The 20,045-nt window shown below is 47.0% G+C and overlaps 1 protein-coding gene across 1 annotated transcript in view; it reads left to right on the top strand.

Moving 5' to 3' along the window:
• zranb3 (zinc finger, RAN-binding domain containing 3) overlaps positions 1 to 20,045 on the top strand; it is an 80,018-nt gene that overhangs the window by 40,695 nt on the left and 19,278 nt on the right. The window contains exons 13-16 of the mRNA XM_038997395.1: positions 2,440 to 2,610; positions 11,052 to 11,167; positions 11,739 to 11,840; positions 19,813 to 19,955. Coding sequence (XP_038853323.1) covers positions 2,440 to 2,610; positions 11,052 to 11,167; positions 11,739 to 11,840; positions 19,813 to 19,955 — 532 coding nt within the window. The remainder of the gene's footprint in view (positions 1 to 2,439; positions 2,611 to 11,051; positions 11,168 to 11,738; positions 11,841 to 19,812; positions 19,956 to 20,045) is intronic.

The raw sequence follows: 20,045 nt of genomic DNA, 5'->3' as shown, positions 1-20,045 counted from the left end.
CAACACTAGACACTTGTCTCAATCATAGAAATAGGATCACTAGAACATACATTGTACTTCTATGCTAGACTAGCTCGATCATCAAGGACTGTTCAAACACACCATTACAATTGTGTTTTTTTTGTCACACACACACACACACACACACACACACACACACACACACACACACACACACACACACACACAATCCGTTAACAAAATCTGCTCCATTTCATGCTTGACTGAGGTGTGTAGTGTTTGATATCTAATCAGCAAACAAACACAGTTCTCTGTTATGGTACTGCTGGCACCACAGGCAGCATGTTAGAAGGGGAATTTACCAGCCGTCAGATCTGTAATGACAACCGAGGCAGAACAACAACTCTGATGGTATTAAGACTTCACATCTCTCAAAACATGACACTGTAATCACTGTAACCAAACAGGAAATGCAGAGAGAAAAGCACTACTATATCACAGCATTATAAATGCATATTGCATTCATGGACTTTTGACAAAGATCACTTTTTTAGAATCGTCAGGAGAATGTCTTGTTTGGCAGGCAGTAGTCTAGTCTGAGGAGAGTGTCCTGTTTGGCAGGCAGTAGTCTAGTCTGAGGAGACTGTCTTGTTTGGCAGGCAGTAGTCTAGTATGAGGAGAGTGTCCTGTTTGGCAGGCAGTAGTCTAGTCTGAGGAGAATGTCTTGTTTGGCAGGCAGTAGTCTAGTATGAGGAGAATGTCTGTCTTGTTTGGCAGGCAGCGGTCTAGTCTGAGGAGAATGCCTTGTTTGGCAGGCAGTAGTCTAGTATGAGGAGAATGTCTTGTTTGGCAGGCAGCGGTCTAGTCTGAGGAGAATGCCTTGTTTGGCAGGCAGTAGTCTAGTCTGAGGAGACTGTCTTGTTTGGCAGGCAGCGGTCTAGTCTGAGGAGAATGTCTTGTTTGGCAGGCAGCAGTCTAGTCTGAGGAGAATGTCTTGTTTGGCAGGCAGCAGTCTAGTCTGAGGAGAATGTCTTGTTTGGCAGGCAGCAGTCTAGTCTGAGGAGAATGTCTTGTTTGGCAGGCAGTAGTCTAGTCTGAGGAGAATTGAGCTGCAGTCTCTTGTCCCCTCAGCTCGTTAGTTGTAGGGGCTCGGCGTCGGGCGCTGGGAAATTCAGGTGACATTTGAGAAAATCTATAAGAGGATGGCCTTTCAGAAACAAACCTTACAATGGAAACATCATGAATTAGTCTGTTAGTTCCAGTTCTTCCACGTCCACAACAAAACACGTTCAGGATGTCACAATTTATCAAAGGGGACAGAATTGCCCACAGATGAAATTTTAGTTGAGAATCAGTTACATATTGATGGCCCGTATCCTGCTCATTTTCAACATATCAGCAGCATTGTATTAGTTTTCACCATGTGTTACCAAGTCACAAATATTCCACACTGTCTGAGCAGAATGACAGGAATCTGTCTCTCTCAACAAGCAGCTGCTCACATTTGAATTCACGCATTATTTTAGTGACTGTGTGATGCATTGCTTCTCTGCTCCTCTAACAGTTCTCTGAACTACTTACTGTAATCTTGGTCTATGTACATTTCACTGAACACAACTGTACAAAAGTAATCTGTGTAGTTGTACATGTTTTCTACACTGATAGGAACCGTTAGGCTACATGTACATCTATAAAGAACCTGTTGTGTTTTCTACACTGATAGGAACCGTTAGGCTACATGTACATCTATAAAGAACCTGTTGTGTTTTCTACACTATAGGAACCGTTAGGCTACATGTACATCTATAAAGAACCTGTTGTGTTTTCTACACTGATAGGAACCGTTAGGCTACATGTACATCTATAAAGAACCTGTTGTGTTTTCTACACTGATAGGAACCGTTAGGCTACATGTACATCTATAAAGAACCTGTTGTGTTTTCTACACTATAGGAACCGTTAGGCTACATGTACATCTATAAAGAACCTGTTGTGTTTTCTACACTGATAGGAACCGTTAGGCTACATGTACATCTATAAAGAACCTGTTGTGTTTTCTACACTGATAGGAACCGTTAGGCTACATGTACATCTATAAAGAACCTGTTGTGTTTTCTACACTATAGGAACCGTTAGGCTACATGTACATCTATAAAGAACCTGTTGTGTTTTCTACACTGATAGGAACCGTTAGGCTACATGTACATCTATAAAGAACCTGTTGTGTTTTCTACACTATAGGAACCGTTAGGCTACATGTACATCTATAAAGAACCTGTTGTGTTTTCTACACTGATAGGAACCGTTAGGCTACATGTACATCTATAAAGAACCTGTTGTGTTTTCTACACTGATAGGAACCGTTAGGCTACATGTACATCTATAAAGAACCTGTTGTGTTTTCTACACTGATAGGAACCGTTAGGCTACATGTACATCTATAAAGAACCTGTTGTGTTTTCTCTTTCCACCTCTCAGCTCCAGACACACAGTATACAGGTTCACCTGCTGTGTCCGCAGGCTCCAGGCCTGATCAGTCCACCCCTAGAGAACACCCCTGGATGGTCCTCTCTGGGTCGGACAGCGAGCAGGAGGACCCCCCCTGTCCTGGTCCTGCCTCTCCCGGGACAACTGAACCACAGACAGACGGTCAACCGAGAGGGCAGGAGGAGGAGAGACAGACAGACGGTCAACCGAGAGAGCAGGAGGAGGAGAGACAGACAGACGGTCAACAGAGAGGGCAGGAGGAGAGACAGACAGACGGTCAACAGAGAGAGGAGGAGAAGCTCAAAGGCAAACAATCACCAGGAGAGAACCAGTCAGCCCCTCATGAGCACACTGATGGTAATCCAACTTGAATCTTCCCTTTTCTCCCTCCCTCCTTTCCTCCTTCCCTCCTACATATCTGGGGGATATTGTCTGGGGTGAATAGTCACCCATATGTTGTAATGCTGTAATGCTATGTATCACTGAGGTAGTCATCAATATGCCGCCAGCTGCCTCCCTCCGTTGTGTGGTGATTGGGTAAGGGAGGGTGTGACATATTATTAATGTTAGTATTATTATAGAAGGGGATTGTTTCGTCTCTTCACAGCATGCCTTATGGGATTTAAACTGGCTCTGAACTATAGGTTCATGAAATTGCTTTTATTTTGTGTATTTTGCATTTACCTCAAGTTTTTTAATTGCTTTTTAATTGCTCCGAAAAACTCCATAAGAATGAGTCATATTATCTGCCCCTCGTCTGTCTGTCTGTCTGTCTGTCACTACATGAATTAACACCCTCAACAGCACCAACCAGCTCCAGACACCCCTGCATGCTTTCACCCAGTCATCATAACACATCATCACACATTCTGATCCAGAAATATGTCCAGAAAAAAAGAACTGTGTTCTGTTAGTCCTGCCTTGTCTTGTCTTTCCCATTCGGAACTTTTCCTGAAGCTCATTTAATGGCAGTTAATGGCCTTGTGTATGTCACTCACTTCTGATGGTGATGTGCCACTAGTGGCTGGGTGTTCTATTTCCAGACATTCCTCAGTCTCAGGGTTAATGTGGAACACTGCAGTGGACCAATATAAAAGTGACCTATCGGGTTCGGAGCGGCTTAATGAGAACGAGAAAGAGACTCGGTGAACATAGCCTTGCTATTGAGAAAGGCCGCCGTAGACAGACCTGGCTCTCAAGAGAAGACAGGCTCTGTGCACACTGCCCACAAAATGAGGTGGAAACTGAGCTGCACTTCCTAACCTCCTGCCCAATGTATGACCATATTAGAGACACATATTTCCCTCAGATTACACATATCCACAAAGAATTCGAAAACAAAACCAATTTTGATAAACTCCCATATCTATTGGGTTAAATACCACAGTGTGACATCACAGCAGCAAGATTTGTAACATGTTGCCACAAGAAAAGGGCAACCAGTGAAGAACAAACACCATTGTAAATACAACCCATATTTATGTTTATTTATTTTCCCTTTTGTACTTTACTATTTGCACATTGTTACAACACTGCATATAGACATAATATGACATTTGAAATGTCTTTATTCTTTTGGAACTTCTGTGAGTGAAATGTTTACTGTACATTTTTTATTGTTTATTTAACTTTTTGTTTATTATCTACTTCACTTGCTTTGACAATGTTAACATATGTTTCCCATGGAGAGAGGGAGAGGATTCTAGAAGACAGAGAGGCATTAGATTCTGGACCACAGAGAGGCATTAGATTCTGGACCACAGAGAGGCATTAGATTCTGGACCACAGAGAGGCATTAGATTCTAGACGGCAGGGAGGCATTAGATTCTAGATGGCAGGGAGGCATTAGATTCTAGATGGCAGGGAGGCATTAGATTCTGGACCACAGGGAGGCATTAGATTCTGGACCACAGGGAGGCATTAGATTCTGGACCACAGGGAGGCATTAGATTCTAGACCACAGAGAGACATTAGATTCTAGATGGCAGAGAGGCATTAGATTCTGGACCACAGAGAGACATTAGATTCTAGATGGCAGATAGGCATTAGATTCTAGATGGCAGAGAGGCATTAGATTCTAGACCACAGAGAGACATTAGATTCTAGATGGCAGAGAGGCATTAGATTCTAGACCACAGAGAGACATTAGATTCTAGATGGCAGAGAGACATTAGATTCTAGATGGCAGAGAGACATTAGATTCTGGACCACAGAGAGGCATTAGATTCTAGATGGCAGAGAGGCATTAGATTCTAGATGGCAGAGAGGCATTAGATTCTAGATGGCAGAGAGGCATTAGATTCTAGATGGCAGAGAGGCATTAGATTCTAGATGGCAGAGAGGCATTAGATTCTAGACCACAGAGAGACATTAGATTCTAGATGGCAGAGAGACATTAGATTCTAGATGGCAGAGAGACATTAGATTCTAGATGGCAGAGAGACATTAGATTCTAGATGGCAGAGAGACATTAGATTCTGGACCACAGAGAGGCATTAGATTCTGGACCGCAGAGAGACATTAGATTCTAGATGGCAGAGAGGCATTAGATTCTGGACCACAGAGAGACATTAGATTCTAGATGGCAGAGAGGCATTAGATTCTAGACCACAGAGAGGCATTAGATTCTAGACCACAGAGAGGCATTAGATTCTAGACCACAGGGAGGCATTAGATTCTGGACCACAGGGAGGCATTAGATTCTGGACCACAGGGAGGCATTAGATTCTGGACCACAGGGAGGCATTAGATTCTGGACCACAGGGAGGCATTAGATTCTGGACCACAGAGAGGCATTAGATTCTGGACCGCAGAGAGGCATTAGATTCTAGATGGCAGAGAGGCATTAGATTCTAGATGGCAGAGAGACATTAGATTCTAGACGGCAGAGAGGCATTAGATTCTGGACCACAGAGAGACATTCGATTCTGGATGACAGGGAGGCATTAGATTCTAGATGGCAGGGAGGCATTAGATTCTGGACCACAGGGAGGCATTAGATTCTGGACCACAGGGAGGCATTAGATTCTGGACCACAGGGAGGCATTCGATTCTGGACCACAGGGAGGCATTAGATTCTAGACCACAGAGAGACATTAGATTCTAGATGGCAGAGAGGCATTAGATTCTGGACCACAGAGAGACATTAGATTCTAGATGGCAGATAGGCATTAGATTCTAGATGGCAGAGAGGCATTAGATTCTAGACCACAGAGAGACATTAGATTCTAGATGGCAGAGAGACATTAGATTCTAGATGGCAGAGAGACATTAGATTCTGGACCACAGAGAGGCATTAGATTCTAGATGGCAGAGAGGCATTAGATTCTAGATGGCAGAGAGGCATTAGATTCTAGATGGCAGAGAGGCATTAGATTCTAGACCACAGAGAGACATTAGATTCTGGACCACAGAGAGACATTAGATTCTAGATGGCAGAGAGACATTAGATTCTGGACCACAGAGAGGCATTAGATTCTGGACCACAGAGAGGCATTAGATTCTAGATGGCAGAGAGGCATTATATTCTGGACCGCAGAGAGACATTAGATTCTGGACCACAGAGAGACATTAGATTCTAGATGGCAGAGAGGCATTAGATTCTAGACCACAGAGAGACATTAGATTCTAGATGGCAGAGAGACATTAGATTCTAGATGGCAGAGAGGCATTAGATTCTAGACCACAGAGAGGCATTAGATTCTAGACCACAGAGAGACATTAGATTCTAGATGGCAGAGAGGCATTAGATTCTAGACCACAGAGAGGCATTAGATTCTAGACCACAGAGAGACATTAGATTCTAGATGGCAGAGAGGCATTAGATTCTAGACCACAGAGAAGCATTAGATTCTGGACCGCAGAGAGATATTAGATTCTGGACCACAGGGAGACATTAGATTCTAGATGGCAGAGAGGCATTAGATTCTAGACCACAGAGAGGCATTAGATTCTAGACCACAGAGAGGCATTAGATTCTGGACCACAGAGAGGCATTAGATTCTGGACCACAGAGAGGCATTAGATTCTGGATCACAGAGAGGCATTAGATTCTGGACCACAGAGAGGAATTAGATTCTGGACCACAGAGAGGCATTAGATTCTAGATGGCAGAGAGGCATTAGATTCTAGATGGCAGAGAGACATTAGATTATAGATGGCAGAGAGACATTAGATTCTAGATGGCAGAGAGACATTAGATTCTAGACCACAGGGAGGCATTAGATTTTGGACCACAGAGAGACATTAGATTCTAGACCACAGGGAGGCATTAGATTCTGGACGACAGGGAGGCATTAGATTCTGGACCACAGGGAGGCATTAGATTCTGGACCACAGAGAGACATTAGATTCTGGACCACAGAGAGGCATTAGATTCTAGATGGCAGGGAGGCATTAGATTCTTGACCGCAGAGAGGCATTAGATTCTGGACCACAGAGAGGCATTAGATTCTGGACCACAGAGAGGCATTAGATTCTAGATGGCAGAGAGGCATTAGATTCTGGACCACAGAGAGGCATTAGATTCTGGACCACAGAGAGGCATTAGATTCTGGACCACAGAGAGGCATTAGATTCTGGACCACAGAGAGGCATTAGATTCTGGACCACAGAGAGGCATTAGATTCTAGATGGCAGAGAGGCATTAGATTCTAGATGGCAGAGAGGCATTAGATTCTAGATGGCAGAGAGGCATTAGATTCTAGATGGCAGAGAGGCATTAGATTCTAGATGGCAGAGAGGCATTAGATTCTAGATGGCAGAGAGGCATTAGATTCTAGATGGCAGAGAGGCATTAGATTCTAGATGGCAGAGAGGCATTAGATTCTGGACCACAGAGAGGCATTAGATTCTGGACCGCAGAGAGGCATTAGATTCTGGACGACAGGGAGGCATTAGATTCTGGACCACAGAGAGGCATTAGATTCTGGACCACAGAGAGGCATTAGATTCTGGACCACAGGGAGGCATTAGATTCTGGACCACAGAGAGACATTAGATTCTGGACCGCAGAGAGGCATTAGATTCTGGACCACAGGGAGGCATTAGATTCTAGATGGCAGAGAGGCATTAGATTCTAGACCACAGAGAAGCATTAGATTCTGGACCACAGGGAGGCATTAGATTCTGGACCACAGGGAGGCATTAGATTCTAGACCACAGGGAGGCATTAGATTCTGGACCACAGAGAGGCATTAGATTCTGGACCACAGGGAGGCATTAGATTCTGGACCACAGAGAGACATTAGATTCTGGACCACAGAGAGGCATTAGATTCTGGACCACAGAGAGGCATTAGATTCTGGACCACAGAGAGGCATTAGATTCTGGACCACAGAGAGGCATTAGATTCTGGACCACAGGGAGGCATTAGATTCTGGACCACAGAGAGGCATTAGATTCTGGACCACAGAGAGGCATTAGATTCTGGACCGCAGAGAGGCATTAGATTCTAGACCACAGAGAGAGATTAGATTCTGGACCACAGAGAGGCATTAGATTCTGGACCACAGAGAGGCATTAGATTCTGGACCACAGAGAGAGATTAGATTCTGGACCACAGAGAGACATTCGATTCTGGACCACAGAGAGACATTCGATTCTGGACCACAGAGAGACATTCGATTCTGGACCACAGAGAGGCATTAGATTCTGGACCACAGAGAGGCATTCGATTCTGGACCACAGAGAGGCATTAGATTCTGGACCACAGGGAGGCATTAGATTCTGGACCACAGAGAGACATTATATTCTAGACCACAGAGAGGCATTCGATTCTGGACCACAGAGAGGCATTAGATTCTGGACCACAGAGAGACATTAGATTCTGGACCGCAGGGAGGCATTAGATTCTGGACCACAGAGAGGCATTAGATTCTGGACCACAGAGAGGCATTAGATTCTGGACCGCAGGGAGGCATTAGATTCTGGACCACAGAGAGGCATTAGATTCTGGACCACAGGGAGGCATTAGATTCTGGACCGCAGGGAGGCATTAGATTCTGGACCACAGAGAGGCATTAGATTCTGGACCACAGAGAGGCATTAGATTCTAGTCTTATAAACCGCCCCATTTAATGCAGTAGTGACATCACACCAAATTCCGTTAGAACTAAAACATCAACAATCTGCTGTCGCCCACTAGATAGATATCCTGTCTGTTCTAAAGCTGCTGTCGCCACCTAGATAGATATCCTGTCTGTTCTAAAGCTGCTGTCGCCACCTAGATAGATATCCTGTCTAAAGCTGCTGTCGCCCACTAGATAGATATCCTGTCTAAAGCTGCTGTCGCCCACTAGATAGATATCCTGTCTAAAGCTGCTGTCGCCACCTAGATAGATATCCTGTCTAAAGCTGCTGTCGCCCACCTAGATAGATATCCTGTCTAAAGCTGCTGTCGCCACCTAGATAGATATCCTGTCTAAAGCTGCTGTCGCCCACTAGATAGATATCCTGTCTAAAGCTGCTGTCGCCCACTAGATAGATATCCTGTCTAAAGCTGCTGTCGCCCACCTAGATAGATATCCTGTCTCAAGCTGCTGTCGCCCACCTAGATAGATATCCTGTCTAAAGCTGCTGTCGCCACCTAGATAGATATCCTGTCTAAAGCTGCTGTCGCCCACCTAGATAGATATCCTGTCTAAAGCTGCTGTCGCCACCTAGATAGATATCCTGTCTAAAGCTGCTGTCGCCACCTAGATAGATATCCTGTCTAAAGCTGCTGTCGCCACCTAGATAGATATCCTGTCTAAAGCTGCTGTCGCCACCTAGATAGATATCCTGTCGCCACCTAGATAGATATCCTGTCTAAAGCTGCTGTCGCCCACCTAGATAGATATCCTGTCTAAAGCTGCTGTCGCCCACTAGATAGATATCCTGTCTAAAGCTGCTGTCGCCACCTAGATAGATATCCTGTCGCCACCTAGATAGATATCCTGTCTAAAGCTGCTGTCGCCCACCTAGATAGATATCCTGTCTGTTCTAACTAAAGCTGCTGTCGCCACCTAGATAGATATCCTGTCTGTTCTAGCTAAAGCTGCTGTCTCCACCTAGATAGATATCCTGTCTGTTCTAACTAAAGCTGCTGTCTCCACCTAGATAGATATCCTGTCTGTTCTAACTAAAGCTGCTGTCGCCCACCTAGATAGATATCCTGTCTGTTCTAACTAAAGCTGCTGTCTCCACCTAGATAGATATCCTGTCTGTTCTAAAGCTGCTGTCGCCACCTAGATAGATATCCTGTCTGTTCTAACTAAAGCTGCTGTCTCCACCTAGATAGATATCCTGTCTATTCTAACTAAAGCTGCTGTCTCCACCTAGATAGATATCCTGTCTGTTCTAACTAAAGCTGCTGTCTCCACCTAGATAGATATCCTGTCTGTTCTAACTAAAGCTGCTGTCTCCACCTAGATAGATATCCTGTCTGTTCTAACTAAAGCTGCTGTCGCCCACCTAGATAGATATCCTGTCTGTTCTAACTAAAGCTGCTGTCTCCACCTAGATAGATATCCTGTCTGTTCTAAAGCTGCTGTCGCCACCTAGATAGATATCCTGTCTGTTCTAACTAAAGCTGCTGTCTCCACCTAGATAGATATCCTGTCTATTCTAACTAAAGCTGCTGTCTCCACCTAGATAGATATCCTGTCTGTTCTAACTAAAGCTGCTGTCTCCACCTAGATAGATATCCTGTCTGTTCTAACTAAAGCTGCTGTCTCCACCTAGATAGATATCCTGTCTGTTCTAACTAAAGCTGCTGTCGCCCACCTAGATAGATATCCTGTCTGTTCTAACTAAAGCTGCTGTCTCCACCTAGATAGATATCCTGTCTGTTCTAAAGCTGCTGTCGCCACCTAGATAGATATCCTGTCTGTTCTAAAGCTGCTGTCTCCACCTAGATAGATATCCTGTCTGTTCTAACTAAAGCTGCTGTCTCCACCTAGATAGATATCCTGTCTGTTCTAAAGCTGCTGTCTCCCACCTAGATAGATATCCTGTCTGTTCTAACTAAAGCTGCTGTCTCCCACCTAGATAGATATCCTGTCTATTCTAACTAAAGCTGCTGTCTCCACCTAGATAGATATCCTGTCTGTTCTAACTAAAGCTGCTGTCTCCACCTAGATAGATATCCTGTCTGTTCTAAAGCTGCTGTCTCCCACCTAGATAGATATCCTGTCTGTTCTAACTAAAGCTGCTGTCTCCACCTAGATAGATATCCTGTCTGTTCTAAAGCTGCTGTCTCCCACCTAGATAGATATCCTGTCTGTTCTAACTAAAGCTGCTGTCTCCCACCTAGATAGATATCCTGTCTATTCTAACTAAAGCTGCTGTCTCCACCTAGATAGATATCCTGTCTATTCTAACTAAAGCTGCTGTTTACTGTGGCGGTCCCTCCTAGATGTATTATGGAGTCTAATTTCCACCAATTGACCTTTTCTTGCAGGCATTGTCATCATTAGGGAGCCTCACCCCTAGACCGTCATGACCTTTCTCCTCTCTCCCTCCCTGCAGCCCAGACAGACAGTGTATCTAGTCCTGCTGATGACACTACGGCCAGTCTCCCCCTGTACCCCAACATGACCTTTCTCCTCTCTCCCTCCCTGCAGCCCAGACAGACAGCGTATCTAGTCCTGCTGATGACACTACGGCCAGTCTCCCCCTGTACCCCAACATGAAGTTCTGCGCCAGCAAGAACACTGAGCGTATCTACCTTTACTCCCAGGTACATGACGCTGCTTCTACTCTGTACTCAACACTCCTCTTCCCCTCTCGCCTCCTCTTCCCCTCTCGCCCCCTCGTCCCCTCTCGCCTCCTCGTCCCCTCTCGCCTACTCCTCATCCCTTCTCCTCTTCCTTCACCTCTCTCCTCTTCCTCCTCTCTCCTACTCCTTCATTTCCCCTTATTACCTGTAGTCCAATATGTTTTTGATATGAGTGACCAATGGAAATGTAATATTTTCTGTGACAGACCTCTTATGTACCATCAAAGGATAAGCATCTATCTACCTTCTTCAACATAACAATACCCTTAAGGCATAAATCAGATGTGGTTTACCCTTTTAAATCATGTCCGATTTGATTAATCCTAGGCCACTCACATTATTCAGAAATGGATTTAATCAACTGCTAAATAAAAATGTGATCAGATTGGTCAGTCTGGGTGAAATGTAAAGTATTACGTATGAGGAATTGGCTGACAAATGTCTTTTTTAAAATTGGTTGCAATGCCCAGTTGAAGTGTGTGAATGTGTTTTCAGCTGTGTTATCTATTCTCTGTGTGTCTCCCTTCATCAGGAGGACAGTCCACTGCACTGGAATTTCCTTCCTCTGGACATTAAACTGGACAGCTGGGAGGACCTGCCTGAAGCCTTCAGACGCAGAGAGAACAGGACTCAGGTCAGTTTGTTTGACCTGCAAGTAGACAACACTGTAGTCTAGTCATAGGAGGGAAGCTGTCACCTAGAGGTACACAACACTGTAGTCTAGTCACAGGAGGGAAGCTGTCACCTAGAGGTACACAACACTGTGGTCTAGTCACAGGAGGGAAGCTGTCACCTAGAGGTAGACAACACTGGTCTAGTCACAGGAGGGAAGCTGTCACCTAGAGGTACACAACACTGTGGTCTAGTCACAGGAGGGAAGCTGTCACCTAGAGGTACACAACACTGTAGTCTAGTCACAGGAGGGAAGCTGTCACCTAGAGGTACACAACACTGTGGTCTAGTCACAGGAGGGAAGCTGTCACCTAGAGGTACACAACACTGTAGTCTAGTCACAGGAGGGAAGCTGTCACCTAGAGGTACACAACACTGTAGTCTAGTCACAGGAGGGAAGCTGTCACCTAGAGGTAGACAACACTGTAGTCTAGTCACAGGAGGGAAGCTGTCACCTAGAGGTAGACAACACTGTAGTCTAGTCACAGGAGGGAAGCTGTCACCTAGAGGTAGACATCACTGTAGTCTAGTCACAGGAGGGAAGCTGTCACCTAGAGGTAGACAACACTGTAGTCTAGTCACAGGAGGGAAGCTGTCACCTAGAGGTACACAACACTGTGGTCTAGTCACAGGAGGGAAGCTGTCACCTAGAGGTACACAACACTGTAGTCTAGTCACAGGAGGGAAGCTGTCACCTAGAGGTACACAACACTGTAGTCTAGTCACAGGAGGGAAGCTGTCACCTAGAGGTACACAACACTGTGGTCTAGTCACAGGAGGGAAGCTGTCACCTAGAGGTACACAACACTGTAGTCTAGTCACAGGAGGGAAGCTGTCACCTAGAGGTACACAACACTGTGGTCTAGTCACAGGAGGGAAGCTGTCACCTAGAGGTACACAACACTGTAGTCTAGTCACAGGAGGGAAGCTGTCACCTAGAGGTACACAACACTGTAGTCTAGTCACAGGAGGGAAGCTGTCACCTAGAGGTACACAACACTGTAGTCTAGTCACAGGAGGGAAGCTGTCACCTAGAGGTACACAACACTGTAGTCTAGTCACAGGAGGGAAGCTGTCACCTAGAGGTAGACATCACTGTAGTCTAGTCACAGGAGGGAAGCTGTCACCTAGAGGTAGACAACACTGTGGTCTAGTCACAGGAGGGAAGCTGTCACCTAGAGGTAGACAACACTGTAGTCTAGTCACAGGAGGGAAGCTGTCACCTAGAGGTAGACAACACTGTAGTCTAGTCACAGGAGGGAAGCTGTCACCTAGAGGTAGACAACACTGTAGTCTAGTCACAGGAGGGAAGCTGTCACCTAGAGGTAGACAACACTGTGGTCTAGTCACAGGAGGGAAGCTGTCACCTAGAGGTACACAACACTGTAGTCTAGTCATAGGAGGGAAGCTGTCACCTAGAGGTACACAACACTGGTCTAGTCACAGGAGGGAAGCTGTCACCTAGAGGTACACAACACTGTAGTCTAGTCACAGGAGGGAAGCTGTCACCTAGAGGTACACAACACTGTAGTCACAGGAGGGAAGCTGTCACCTAGAGGTACACAACACTGTAGTCTAGTCACAGGAGGGAAGCTGTCACCTAGAGGTACACAACACTGTAGTCTAGTCACAGGAGGGAAGCTGTCACCTAGAGGTAGACAACACTGTAGTCTAGTCACAGGAGGGAAGCTGTCACCTAGAGGTACACAACACTGTAGTCTAGTCACAGGAGGGAAGCTGTCACCTAGAGGTACACAACACTGTAGTCTAGTCACAGGAGGGAAGCTGTCACCTAGAGGTACACAACACTGTAGTCTAGTCACAGGAGGGAAGCTGTCACCTAGAGGTACACAACACTGTAGTCTAGTCACAGGAGGGAAGCTGTCACCTAGAGGTACACAACACTGTAGTCTAGTCACAGGAGGGAAGCTGTCACCTAGAGGTACACAACACTGTAGTCTAGTCACAGGAGGGAAGCTGTCACCTAGAGGTACACAACACTGTAGTCTAGTCACAGGAGGGAAGCTGTCACCTAGAGGTACACAACACTGTAGTCTAGTCACAGGAGGGAAGCTGTCACCTAGAGGTACACAACACTGTAGTCTAGTCACAGGAGGGAAGCTGTCACCTAGAGGTAGACAACACTGTAGTCTAGTCACAGGAGGGAAGCTGTCACCTAGAGGTAGACATCACTGTAGTCACAGGAGGGAAGCTGTCACCTAGAGGTACACAACACTGTAGTCTAGTCACAGGAGGGAAGCTGTCACCTAGAGGTACACAACACTGTGGTCTAGTCACAGGAGGGAAGCTGTCACCTAGAGGTACACAACACTGTAGTCTAGTCACAGGAGGGAAGCTGTCACCTAGAGGTACACAACACTGGTCTAGTCACAGGAGGGAAGCTGTCACCTAGAGGTACACAACACTGTGGTCTAGTCACAGGAGGGAAGCTGTCACCTAGAGGTACACAACACTGTAGTCTAGTCATAGGAGGGAAGCTGTCACCTAGAGGTACACAACACTGGTCTAGTCACAGGAGGGAAGCTGTCACCTAGAGGTACACAACACTGTAGTCTAGTCACAGGAGGGAAGCTGTCACCTAGAGGTACACAACACTGTAGTCACAGGAGGGAAGCTGTCACCTAGAGGTACACAACACTGTAGTCTAGTCACAGGAGGGAAGCTGTCACCTAGAGGTACACAACACTGTAGTCTAGTCACAGGAGGGAAGCTGTCACCTAGAGGTAGACAACACTGTAGTCTAGTCACAGGAGGGAAGCTGTCACCTAGAGGTACACAACACTGTAGTCTAGTCACAGGAGGGAAGCTGTCACCTAGAGGTACACAACACTGTAGTCTAGTCACAGGAGGGAAGCTGTCACCTAGAGGTACACAACACTGGTCTAGTCACAGGAGGGAAGCTGTCACCTAGAGGTACACAACACTGTAGTCTAGTCACAGGAGGGAAGCTGTCACCTAGAGGTACACAACACTGTAGTCTAGTCACAGGAGGGAAGCTGTCACCTAGAGGTACACAACACTGTAGTCTAGTCACAGGAGGGAAGCTGTCACCTAGAGGTACACAACACTGTAGTCTAGTCACAGGAGGGAAGCTGTCACCTAGAGGTACACAACACTGTAGTCTAGTCACAGGAGGGGAGCTGTCACCTAGAGGTAGACAACACTGTGGTCTAGTCACAGGAGGGAAGCTGTCACCTAGAGGTACACAACACTGTAGTCTAGTCACAGGAGGGAAGCTGTCACCTAGAGGTACACAACACTGTAGTCTAGTCACAGGAGGGAAGCTGTCACCTAGAGGTAGACAACACTGTAGTCTAGTCACAGGAGGGAAGCTGTCACCTAGAGGTAGACATCACTGTAGTCACAGGAGGGAAGCTGTCACCTAGAGGTACACAACACTGTAGTCTAGTCACAGGAGGGAAGCTGTCACCTAGAGGTACACAACACTGGTCTAGTCACAGGAGGGAAGCTGTCACCTAGAGGTACACAACACTGTGGTCTAGTCACAGGAGGGAAGCTGTCACCTAGAGGTACACAACACTGTAGTCTAGTCACAGGAGGGAAGCTGTCACCTAGAGGTACACAACACTGTAGTCTAGTCACAGGAGGGGAGCTGTCACCTAGAGGTAGACAACACTGTGGTCTAGTCACAGGAGGGAAGCTGTCACCTAGAGGTACACAACACTGTAGTCTAGTCACAGGAGGGAAGCTGTCACCTAGAGGTACACAACACTGTAGTCTAGTCACAGGAGGGAAGCTGTCACCTAGAGGTAGACAACACTGTAGTCTAGTCACAGGAGGGAAGCTGTCACCTAGAGGTAGACATCACTGTAGTCACAGGAGGGAAGCTGTCACCTAGAGGTACACAACACTGTAGTCTAGTCACAGGAGGGAAGCTGTCACCTAGAGGTACACAACACTGGTCTAGTCACAGGAGGGAAGCTGTCACCTAGAGGTACACAACACTGTGGTCTAGTCACAGGAGGGAAGCTGTCACCTAGAGGTACACAACACTGTAGTCTAGTCACAGGAGGGAAGCTGTCACCTAGAGGTACACAACACTGGTCTAGTCACAGGAGGGAAGCTGTCACCTAGAGGTACACAACACTGTGGTCTAGTCACAGGAGGGAAGCTGTCACCTAGAGGTAGACAACACTGTAGTCTAGTCACAGGAGGGAAGCTGTCACCTAGAGGTACACAACACTGTAGTCTAGTCACAGGAGGGAAGCTGTCACCTAGAGGTACACAACACTGTAGTCTAGTCACAGGAGGGAAGCTGTCACCTAGAGGTACACAACACTGTAGTCTAGTCATAGGAGGGAAGCTGTCACCTAGAGGTAGACAACACTGTAGTCTAGTCACAGGAGGGAAGCTGTCACCTAGAGGTACACAACACTGTAGTCTAGTCACAGGAGGGAAGCTGTCACCTAGAGGTACACAACACTGTAGTCTAGTCACAGGAGGGAAGCTGTCACCTAGAGGTACACAACACTGTAGTCTAGTCACAGGAGGGAAGCTGTCACCTAGAGGTACACAACACTGTGGTCTAGTCACAGGAGGGAAGCTGTCACCTAGAGGTACACAACACTGGTCTAGTCACAGGAGGGAAGCTGTCACCTAGAGGTACACAACACTGTAGTCTAGTCACAGGAGGGAAGCTGTCACCTAGAGGTACACAACACTGTAGTCTAGTCACAGGAGGGAAGCTGTCACCTAGAGGTACACAACACTGTAGTCTAGTCACAGGAGGGAAGCTGTCACCTAGAGGTACACAACACTGGTCTAGTCACAGGAGGGAAGCTGTCACCTAGAGGTACACAACACTGTAGTCTAGTCACAGGAGGGAAGCTGTCACCTAGAGGTACACAACACTGTAGTCTAGTCATAGGAGGGAAGCTGTCACCTAGAGGTACACAACACTGTAGTCTAGTCACAGGAGGGAAGCTGTCACCTAGAGGTACACAACACTGGTCTAGTCACAGGAGGGAAGCTGTCACCTAGAGGTACACAACACTGTAGTCTAGTCACAGGAGGGAAGCTGTCACCTAGAGGTACACAACACTGTAGTCTAGTCACAGGAGGGAAGCTGTCACCTAGAGGTACACAACACTGTAGTCTAGTCACAGGAGGGAAGCTGTCACCTAGAGGTACACAACACTGTAGTCTAGTCACAGGAGGGAAGCTGTCACCTAGAGGTACACAACACTGTGGTCTAGTCACAGGAGGGAAGCTGTCACCTAGAGGTAGACAACACTGTAGTCTAGTCACAGGAGGGAAGCTGTCACCTAGAGGTACACAACACTGTAGTCTAGTCACAGGAGGGAAGCTGTCACCTAGAGGTAGACAACACTGTAGTCTAGTCACAGGAGGGAAGCTGTCACCTAGAGGTACACAACACTGTAGTCTAGTCACAGGAGGGAAGCTGTCACCTAGAGGTAGACAACACTGTGGTCTAGTCACAGGAGGGAAGCTGTCACCTAGAGGTACACAACACTGTGGTCTAGTCACAGGAGGGAAGCTGTCACCTAGAGGTACACAACACTGTAGTCTAGTCATAGGAGGGAAGCTGTCACCTAGAGGTACACAACACTGTAGTCTAGTCACAGGAGGGAAGCTGTCACCTAGAGGTAGACAACACTGTGGTCTAGTCACAGGAGGGAAGCTGTCACCTAGAGGTACACAACACTGTAGTCTAGTCACAGGAGGGAAGCTGTCACCTAGAGGTACACAACACTGGTCTAGTCACAGGAGGGAAGCTGTCACCTAGAGGTACACAACACTGTAGTCTAGTCACAGGAGGGAAGCTGTCACCTAGAGGTACACAACACTGTAGTCTAGTCACAGGAGGGAAGCTGTCACCTAGAGGTACACAACACTGTAGTCTAGTCACAGGAGGGAAGCTGTCACCTAGAGGTAGACAACACTGTGGTCTAGTCACAGGAGGGAAGCTGTCACCTAGAGGTACACAACACTGTAGTCTAGTCACAGGAGGGAAGCTGTCACCTAGAGGTACACAACACTGGTCTAGTCACAGGAGGGAAGCTGTCACCTAGAGGTACACAACACTGTAGTCTAGTCACAGGAGGGAAGCTGTCACCTAGAGGTACACAACACTGTAGTCTAGTCACAGGAGGGAAGCTGTCACCTAGAGGTACACAACACTGTAGTCTAGTCACAGGAGGGAAGCTGTCACCTAGAGGTACACAACACTGGTCTAGTCACAGGAGGGAAGCTGTCACCTAGAGGTACACAACACTGTAGTCTAGTCACAGGAGGGAAGCTGTCACCTAGAGGTACACAACACTGTAGTCTAGTCATAGGAGGGAAGCTGTCACCTAGAGGTACACAACACTGTAGTCTAGTCACAGGAGGGAAGCTGTCACCTAGAGGTACACAACACTGGTCTAGTCACAGGAGGGAAGCTGTCACCTAGAGGTACACAACACTGTAGTCTAGTCACAGGAGGGAAGCTGTCACCTAGAGGTACACATCACTGTAGTCTAGTCACAGGAGGGAAGCTGTCACCTAGAGGTACACAACACTGTAGTCTAGTCACAGGAGGGAAGCTGTCACCTAGAGGTACACAACACTGTAGTCTAGTCACAGGAGGGAAGCTGTCACCTAGAGGTACACAACACTGTGGTCTAGTCACAGGAGGGAAGCTGTCACCTAGAGGTAGACAACACTGTAGTCTAGTCACAGGAGGGAAGCTGTCACCTAGAGGTACACAACACTGTAGTCTAGTCACAGGAGGGAAGCTGTCACCTAGAGGTAGACAACACTGTAGTCTAGTCACAGGAGGGAAGCTGTCACCTAGAGGTACACAACACTGTAGTCTAGTCACAGGAGGGAAGCTGTCACCTAGAGGTAGACAACACTGTGGTCTAGTCACAGGAGGGAAGCTGTCACCTAGAGGTACACAACACTGTGGTCTAGTCACAGGAGGGAAGCTGTCACCTAGAGGTACACAACACTGTAGTCTAGTCATAGGAGGGAAGCTGTCACCTAGAGGTACACAACACTGTAGTCTAGTCACAGGAGGGAAGCTGTCACCTAGAGGTAGACAACACTGTGGTCTAGTCACAGGAGGGAAGCTGTCACCTAGAGGTACACAACACTGTAGTCTAGTCACAGGAGGGAAGCTGTCACCTAGAGGTAGACATCACTGTAGTCACTACAGGGGAGCTGTCACCTAGAGGTAGACATCACTGTAGTCACAGGAGGGAAGCTGTCACCTAGAGGTAGACATCACTGTAGTCACTACAGGGAAGCTGTCACCTAGAGGTAGACATCACTGTAGTCACAGGAGGGAAGCTGTCACCTAGAGGTAGACATCACTGTAGTCACTACAGGGAAGCTGTCACCTAGAGGTAGACATCACTGTAGTCACTACAAAGAAGCTGTCACCTAGAGGTAGACATTTAAAGGCGCAGTCATTTAAAGGCGCAGTCATTTAATGACGCAGTCATTTAAAGACACAGTCATTTAAAGACACAGTGAGGTTTAAAGTGGTGTTGTTGTGACTCTCTGTGTGGGTCAGGTACTGAGGTTTAAAGTGGTGTTGATGTGACTCTCTGTGTGGGTCAGGTACTGAGGTTTAAAGTGGTGTTGATGTGACTCTGTGTGGGTCAGGTACTGAGGTTTAAAGTGGTGTTGATGTGACTATCTGTGTGGGTCAGGTACTGAGGTTTAAAGTGGTGTTGATGTGACTATCTGTGTGGGTCAGGTACTGAGGTTTAAAGTGGTGTTGATGTGACTATCTGTGTGGGTCAGGTACTGAGGTTTAAAGTGGTGTTGATGTGACTATCTGTGTGGGTCAGGTACTGAGGTTTAAAGTGGTGTTGATGTGACTATCTGTGTGAGTCAGGTACTGAGGTTTAAAGTGGTGTTGTGACTCTCTCTGTGTGGGTCAGGTACTGAGGTTTGTCCAGCAGTGGAGCACTCTGACAGCCATGAAGCAGAGACTGGTCCGCCGCAGTGGTCTCCTGTTCTGCAGCCCAGTCCTGGCCCTGGACCAACTGACCAGCACCCAGCGCAAACACAGCAGCACCAAGAGGTAGGTTGGGGGAGGGATTGAACCTGTCATATGTCTCCATCCTGCTGTGTTGGTGCCCAGGCGGCATCAGATAATCACAGATTCATCCTG

The sequence above is a fragment of the Salvelinus namaycush genome, chromosome 7 (genome assembly GCF_016432855.1).
Source record: "Salvelinus namaycush isolate Seneca chromosome 7, SaNama_1.0, whole genome shotgun sequence".
In the NCBI taxonomy this organism is placed as follows: Eukaryota; Metazoa; Chordata; class Actinopteri; order Salmoniformes; family Salmonidae; genus Salvelinus; species Salvelinus namaycush.
The sequence above is the reverse complement of the archived record's forward strand: the minus strand, read 5'-3'. Positions and strand labels throughout refer to the sequence as shown.